Source organism: Nothobranchius furzeri, chromosome 4 (assembly GCF_043380555.1).
Source record: "Nothobranchius furzeri strain GRZ-AD chromosome 4, NfurGRZ-RIMD1, whole genome shotgun sequence".
Lineage (NCBI taxonomy): Eukaryota > Metazoa > Chordata > Actinopteri > Cyprinodontiformes > Nothobranchiidae > Nothobranchius > Nothobranchius furzeri.
This window is the reverse complement of record NC_091744.1, coordinates 16,603,821-16,612,601: the sequence shown is the minus strand read 5'-3', so window position 1 is coordinate 16,612,601 and position 8,781 is coordinate 16,603,821. Positions and strand designations below refer to the sequence as shown.

General features: G+C 42.4%; 1 protein-coding gene across 1 annotated transcript in view; it reads right to left on the bottom strand.

Moving 5' to 3' along the window:
- The window catches only part of LOC107388593 (voltage-dependent T-type calcium channel subunit alpha-1H), a 126,363-nt gene extending 117,856 nt beyond the window's left edge, over window positions 1-8,507 (bottom strand). The window contains exons 1-2 of the mRNA XM_070550132.1: window positions 8,038-8,507; window positions 6,037-6,326 (exon numbers count right to left, since the gene is read on the bottom strand). Coding sequence (XP_070406233.1) covers window positions 6,037-6,302 — 266 coding nt within the window. The 5' untranslated portion in view covers window positions 6,303-6,326; window positions 8,038-8,507. The remainder of the gene's footprint in view (window positions 1-6,036; window positions 6,327-8,037) is intronic.
- Window positions 8,508-8,781: the final 274 nt, after the last annotated feature.

Here is an 8,781-nt window from a genome sequence, read left to right as displayed (position 1 = left end):
GTGAAACAAAAGTTATAGGATTTACATAAATTGTGCAAAAATTGTTTCAACAAAATAAAGCAGGTGCATAGATTTGGGCACCACAAAAATAAGTGAACTCACTATTTAATAGATCCTCCTCTTGTATAAATAACAGCTTCTAAACATGTCCTATAGCTTCCAATGAAAGTCTGGATTCTGCATTACTTGGTTCTTTTTTTAACACAGCAAAATAGTTGTTTTGACCTTCTTTTTGCTAATGTTTTGACTAATGCTGTGGTTTTCCTCAGAGCTTCGCCGCTGTTGGTGGCGTCACTTCCTTCTCAGTTTATCAGCGGGCAGCAGAGGACGATGTCACCCCCTGCTGCCCGTGTTCTCCTCGTCGATGACACAGTCACACGCGTGATCCAACGGACAAAGAAAAATACAAACAGATGGAATAGATGCTGGAACGGTCTGAGGACAAAAATACATTTAAACACTAAAAAAAGATCCAACAGAAGATATTAAGAAAAACATTTAAAAAGTACTGAAACCACTACAGGAAAATGGCAAAATAACTGAAAAAATGTGTACAAACACTGGATTCCTAAATCAAACATAATCTCAAGAATCTATGGAACCCTGAAAATACATAAACAGAGCACCCCACTAAGACCAATAGTAGGCAGCATACGACACCGACATACAAAACGGCAAAAGAAATCAGCCAAATCATCAGCTCACTATCAGGTAAAACAGATCAACTCTGCAAAAACAGCACAGAACTGGCAATAAAAAATAGAATTTAAGACAACAACATACTAATCTCAAACAACGTTACATCCCTGTTTACAAAAATACCAACCCAAATAAACATTGACATAGTAGTTAACTGAATCAGGCAGGACAAAACTTCACACTAAAGTATAAACCTCACAGCAGACGACACAGCACAACTGATTAAGCTGGTGGCAAACTCCACATACTTCACATATGACGGAACAATGTACAACTGGAAGGCGTCGCCATGGTAACCCATTATCCGCTACTAGGGATGCGTATTGGTGAAATTCTGGCGATACGATACGTATCACAATACAGGGGAGATGATACGATTTGTCACAATATATTGTTTTACATTCAGTCAATGTTATTAGCCATTGTTTAGACTGAATTTATTGTAGGAATATTCAGTAAACAGTCCAAAACTGATATGTAACATGTTTAACATGCGGTGTCTGAACCGTAACAGAGGGATTTACATTTCATTGTTAGAAACAAAATCCAGTGCACACTGCTGCTAACTAGCGGTCGTCGTTTGAAATGCACCAAAAGAAAAGAAAATACACAAATGTTTGCATGTAAATTCTTCCATAAATTAGATAGACGGCTTTTGAATATCGATATAATATAGTTGGAAAAAAATCACGATATCAGAATCAGAATCAGAAAAAGCTTTATTGCCAGCGCTCCAGCGACCCAGAGCATAGGAATCTGACTCCGCAGCACAGCCTGACCAAGGTTACACACACACATGTAGACAGAACAGATACAGGCAGACCACGAGAGCAGCCATAACGGCGCTCATTGCATATATTGCGACATCGATATTTTCTTACATCCCAATCAGCCACCCATGGCGAGTTTTTCATGGAGGACTTAAAAAGCCATAGCCACTGATACACATACACTGGTCTACACATTGGATCACACATGGGACAGTGTCATTGACGAGGACAGCAGCGGGTGACATCGACCTCTGCTGCCCGCTGATAAACAGAGAAGGAAGTGATGCCACCAGCATTGGCGAAGCTCTGAGGAAGATTACAGTGAGTACTCAACGTCAGCAAAAAAAAAGGTGAAAAAAAAAACTCTTTTGCTGTGTTAAAAAAAAAAGAACCAAGCAATGCAGTTGGATGAAACACAGAATAACCGTAGAGTCTGGATCCTGGCTGAAGGCATTTTGGACCATTCTTCTTTACAAAACATCTCTAGTTCATTCGAGTTTGACAGCTTCTGAGCATGGACAGCTCTCTTCAACTCTCACCAAATATTCAATAATATTCAGGTCTGGGGACTGAGATGGCCATTCCAGAACACTCCTCTGCGTGAATGCTTTAGTAGATTTTGAGCAGTGCAGAGTGATCTTGTTGAAACATCCAGCCCTGGTGCGGCTTAAGCTTTGGCACTGATTCCTGGAAATAGTCTCCATTGTGGAACCACCGCCATGTTTTACTGTAGGTAGCAGGTGTTTTTCTTGGAATGCTGTGTTCTTTTTCCTACATGCATAGCATGGAGCCCATTACTGAGTTTTAGTTTCATCAGTCCATAGCACCTTATTCCAGAATGAAGCTGGCTTGTCCAATTGTCCTTTAGCAAACCTCAAGCAGCTCTGTGCTGTGAGTGGACAAAAGGCTTCCTCTGCATCACACTCACATGCAACATCTCCTTGTGTAAAGTGCACCCAATAGTTGAACGATGCACAGAGACTCCATCTGCAGCAAGATGATGTTGTAGGTCTTTGGTGCTGGTCTGTGGGTTGACTCTGACTGTTCTCACCATTCTTCACTTCTGTTTATCTGAGATGTTTCTTGGTCTGCCCCTTTGAGCTTGAACTGTGCCTTACCAAACCACTTTTAACTTCCAATCATTAGTTCAAAATGTTTTGGAATCAATAAAATGACAGCAGAGCCAACATTTTTGTACCTGCCTAATTTTGTTTAAACGATTATTGCACACTTTCTGTAAATCCTATAAACTTCGTTTCACTTCCCAAATATCACTGTGTGTGTCTCCTATATGATATATTTACCTGGAAATTTTTATCAGAACAACCAACGATTTATAGACAAAAGTCATGAACATTAACAAGGCTGCCCAAACATTCACATCCTACTGTACCTCATTGATCTCTGGGTTGATTTTGGTCAAAAACTCCCAGAAAGTATTCATTTGATTTACAACAACATTCTAGAACATCATATTAAGAGGAACATATTATGACTTATTTTTTTTCTTAAGTGATAATAGTTCTATGCTCGATGCGAAACATTTTTATGAAATTCTTTGCACTAAATCCCTCTCACATTAAACAAGGCAGCAAATTCAGCTGTTTTATTCTTAACATTTTCAGTACCTTCCAGAATGAGTAGTTTCAGAGTTTTGTCACTTTAAAAAAATAAGCTGGAGCTGGCCACACCCACTCATCCCCCACTTGGGTTGCTATAAACTGAGAAGCTGTGGTGTCTGGGAGCAGCTCTGAGTAGAACTGCTGCTCCACCAGCATCAGTGCACATGAGAGGTGGTTCTATTCTAGTTTCCTGTTTGTGACATCACAAAGGGGAACTTTTTGAAACAGTTCATCTAGACACATAATTCCTAAAACCAAACCCTGACAGAAAACAGATGAATGATTTTTCTAATGTTTGGAGTGTTAATAGAGGCAGTAGAGACCCACATGGCAGCATAAATGGATGCAAAAGGTAAGTTAAGCCCCCTTCAGACAGGCCATGAAAAACAGAAATGTTCCGGACTCTGTCCGTAAGACCTTTGTGTCTGAATACAAACATCCGGATAACCTTTTCCGTAATTAAACCGGACGAAGCCCCTAGTAACAGGTCCGGACTTGTCACGGACAGGGTGGCTGCTTCAGACTGGTGAGGTCGAGTTCTGGACAGGGGGAGGGGGAAGGGACCGGGGGACGCTGTGCGCACCTAGATAGCTCGCTCCTGTAGCATGCGGCGAACCATGGCAGCTCGCCTCCTATGGTACCGTCTCCTAGACGCGCGACGGAGCGCTTCACACCGCTTCAGTGATTCCTTTAACCATTGAGCTTCATCATCCAGGTCTCTTATGCGTCTTCGTGTGCGCAGAACTATGCTTAACATAAGGCCGATCAGTGAGAGGAATTCCATCTCTTCGTCTGCCATGTTTGACCGAATGGCTTTGTTTGGGTAAATGATGCATGTACGCCCGCTGCACTATGTTTACGCAATATCCAGGTACAGCCTTCCCACCCCATCCACCTCAGACATCTGGAACTTTTCCCTGCTGTGTGAAGGCAGCCGAAAGGACAAGTTCAGGTACAAAAGTGGTGTGTGTGAAAACACAGTTCTGGTTAAAAACCGGACTGAATTGTCCACACATCAATCTGAAAAGGGCTTCAGTTACACAAAAAACAAGCTAAATATGAAAGTAGCAGAAGGTTTTTACTCAAACTCAAAGTGCTAGCAGGTTGCATGATGTTTTATAAAATTGCAAAAGACCAGGAAAACATTTTTGCTGGGAAAATCAATTTCCCTCTGAAATTAATAAAGTATTTTTGAATTGAATTGAATTGAATTGAAAAGGGATTTTTTAATCTCGACGTCATTCATTTGAATTCCTACAAGTAAATAATGTTATTTTACTTAAAATCAGTAATTAAAGGTGTAGTTTAATTACATTTCCCAATGACATGCAATGAGGTGTTTGTGTTACATTAAATAAGCAATTCACTCACAAGAAACCTTGCTCTAAACTCAACACCGCCTCACAAAGAGCAGAGGAAATTATAGGAGTCAGCTTGAATAGGGCACAAAACATGTTATATAATAGTAAAACAGTCTTGCCTCTTGTGGCATGATGCATGAAATAAATATGTGGTGAGCAAATCCATGGCATGATGTGGAAAAGTGCAAAGGAACATGCCTGTTTTAAATTAATAAAAGAAAGTGAACAGGTAATTCATCAGCAATGTGCCTAAAAAACAGAACAGAACAGAACAGGAGGGTTACCTCAGGAAAAATGAGACAACCCGCCCTGCCAAGTTCATGTTACTGTCTCTGTTAAACAAAACCCAGCCACATTAGTTCCCCTGTAGATCTCTGGCAGAAACACTTCCTCAACGCTCGCCGAACACAAAGTGTACAGCAACAAACTGTTCGGCACGCATGACGATACAACAGGACACCTGCCAGCGACCACGCTGCACAGACGTGTAAACAGATGAAAAGAGGCACACAGGCAGTCTTGTGAAAAAAAAAAAACATCTGTGAGCGGAAGTAACCAGGTCGCCGGGGCAGAGAGATGCTGTTGCCAAGCAACCAGGTGATTCCTCTAAAGAGCCTCTCCTGGGGAGATTCCCTTGTTAAGCGAGGGCATTTACTTGCCTGTGCGTCCACACACTGGCTTGTGCGTGTGCGTGTGTGTGTAAGTTAGTGCTGACAAAGTGAGACGATGTGGGATGAATCCATGGTAACAAAGCAGCAGGCTACTGAGGAGTTTGTGGTCTTTGTCTTTTTTTCTGTATATTTCATTTGTTGTACATTTGATTTATTCAGCAATTATGCATTTATATTTTATGGAGTACACAGAGTGCTGACAGTAGTAACTACCTGCAAAGTTGCAACAAGATGCACACACACACACACACACACACACACACACAGCCATAAGCTGTGGAAAAAATTCAATTTGGAGAGCCACGACAAATCCCCGAGGTGTTGCTGACGTTTATGCACGTTTCAGAGTATTCACTGCAGCTCTCACACACCCCGCGACACCGATAACCACACCTACACACTCACACCTTCACAGGCTGAGAGATAAGAAAACGGAGACAGAGTCGGGCTTGAGAGGTGACGCCTGTCTTCACCGTTCGTAACCCCTTCTGTCGTATAAATAGAGGCCGGTAACAATACAGCTGACAGGCAGCTGTAACCCTGGAGATTCATTAGGGCTTGTCGCTATGGAAACCTGCAATCAGGGAAAAATGCTGGCCATGTCTTTTTTCTGTTTGTTTTGGGTTTCTGTTTTTTTTTACAAGTAATGGGTGCAAAAAATGCCTGAGCTCTTCCAAACACACATTTATGATTACACACACACACACACACACACACACTAGTCGGTGCTGAACTTCTCCCCACCTCTCCTGTGTTTGAAGCTAATCTAAACATCCAGGCTCGTCTAACCTTCTGTGTAACTGTTTAGATGAAGTCCAGAGCAGAATCACAGACGGTTATTCTCACACCATGAACACAAAAAGAAACTTTTTTTTTGCACAACCACCTCACTTTCAGGTGCAGACAAGGATATGGGTGGCAGACAACTCGAAGGCACCAGGAGCGGGGAGGGCTGGTTTGGGTCAGAGCCAGAAGAACCACCGGCGCTAGGGAGGGATACGGAAGCTCTTCCGTTTCCTTTTCCTTCTCCTCCCCTTCCTCTTCTTCTTCCTTCCCCTCGTGCTCCAGCTCATCTCCCTCAAGAGACACATGCACCTTCTCCCCCTCCTCCTCCTCCTCAGCCTCCTGCGTTGGTCCTTCGTGCTGCTCATGCAGGTCAGACTCCTGGATGCCCGTCATGGCCGTGCTGTGAACAGCCTGAACCTAAAAGGGTACGGGGAAACCGCTCACGGTGCATGTCTGAGCATCTCACTGCAAAACAACCTGGAATTGTACTGATTGTCCAGACAAACGGAAAACAAAAAAAGGACAAAATTCCTGTGTAGGAAATATAAATCTACACAAATCTAAACAGAGAGGAGGTAGAAACAGGGTCAGAGGAAGCACTTAGACCTCCTCGTGATAATCCTACAGCTGCACGATGCTGTGATGACAACAGACCATTACTGATGATGCTTTTAATCCAGACTACCTTCAAACAATCTGGACATACAAAGATAAAGTCACTCAGCCAGCAAGTTCATTCTCTCACGAAGAAAATAATATCCATTAATATTGTTTAAAACTGCATTTATTTGAATTTACAATATATTTGACCTTATAGCAATGAGATGAGGAAACTCCAGAGTTATGTCCCATGACTGCTAATTAAAGATATAATCTCTTGAACTGCAGTGACATTGATGAGTTATAGCAGCCAGTGGTTAATTTTCAGAAGCACTGACAGAGATTTCTTGGAGGACTAAAATATCATCTTGGAAGTGAGTGATGATTTTGGTTTTAAAATTGAACACCAGATCACAAGAGCAGACGGATTTCTCTTTCTCTATTTTAAAGATCCCATCAGATTCCCTGCTTTTACTGGGGAGTAAAAAGAGGAGTTTGGCAGGAAAAGAAGCACGGTGGAGCGTGTGACACACACGCTGCCCGCTGCTCCGCTGTGTGCTCCTTCCACCGTGCATCCCCGGGGATTCTGGTAAATTCACTCCAAAGCTACAAATTTTCTTGTGGAGTCAGGACACAAGCTGAATTATCTGGACAACTGTGAGCTTGTGGAGGCGCAAACAGCAAGAAAGCTGGCATGCACTCTCAAAGAGAAATGATATAATGAGATTGGAGCAACCACTATCCCTCTGTTTTACTCATTCACCCTGAAAACTTCATTTATCCAATTAAAAGAATCAAAATCTGTACGGTTGAGAGTTTGTTTAAATAGTGGAAACAGTGAGACCATCAATTACTGACCAAAACAGGAGTAATTTCTTCTACACAGCTGAAAACCCGCTGATGTGTTTTCCAAAACACCTTAAAAACTCATTACAAGCCTCCCTTGTAAACAGTCGGAGCCATGATGGAATCAATTCTCATGAATCTCAGCCAGTCAGAACACACTGTACATAATCATAAGACCTCTGAAACTTACAGGGACACATGCTGGGCAATCACACCTGTGTTCATTCAATATTTATCATTTAAAAAGCTGTGTGGTCAATTAAAACTGACTAAATAGCAAATACATGTTTAACCTACAGGGATGCTGATTTTCCTGTGGGCCAACATTCATACTCAGGATGAAAAAAGGGCTGGAGAAGCTTAATAATCACACACATGTTTGTATATTTCTGCAATTTCACTCCAGTAAACAAGCCTGATCTGTACAAAAACACAGCGTGTTGAACTACAGACACATCCTAACTAAGACAAGCTTATTTAAGCCCCTGTTTCACAATCGATTTCCCCTCTGGGATTACTAAAGTATTTTTGAATTGAATTGAATTTTTTAAACAAAGAGCGTCATCATGAAACGTGGAGATCTCTTGTGCCACGGCCTTAGACTGAACAAAGCACGGGACAGAACAGCAACAAAAGTGTGTAATAGCCAAAAAAAGGGAGAAACTTTGTTCGGTCTTCTTACCGGAGACCGGCGTCCATCCACCAGCGTCACTCACTCCGGGTTCGCCGTGCGCCCTGAGCTCTCGGAGCCCGGCTGCTCCATCTGAGAGCCGCTCGCTGCTCCTCTGCCTCCTGCCCCCCCACTCCTTCTAATATCCAAACTCAGCCCGCTGGCCTGGAGGAACGCAGAGAGAGATGAAAAACAGAGGAATCTGCCACGCAAGTTCTGATAAATGGTAAAAAAGTGAAGTTAAATTGGACCAGGCGGTCCCCCCGTGCGTCTGCGTCCCCTCGGTGTCAGGTACCGGAGTTTAGGCGCACCGGGGAGGAGAGCTGCGTCAAGCCAGTCAGAGGCAGGCAGCGCTGGAATACTCGCGTTAAGCCTTCAAAATAAGACCAAGTGCCTCAGGAAGATTTTAGCTTCATTCCTTGTGAAGTCAAACCAAAAGTCCAAAAGGAGAAAATCTGCGTTCATGCACTTTGGAGAGAATCCCGCGTTGTTTTGACGTCAGCTGTGGCCAGTTTAAGGGCTGCAAGCTGGGAGGTGCCCGGAACAATTTTCAAGACTCTTCTTAAATATTTTGTTGTAAAGTTCTTGAAAAAAATCTGATAAGAAACAAAAACTTTTTGAAATAGATTAATTCTAATAAATGGGTGAAACTCCCAAAAATTCTAGTATCTCCTTCAAAAGTCACACAAAAAAGTTTAGGGATTTTACAAGTTCAGCGTTAGCAAATAATTTACAATATTTTAAATGCGAATCTTA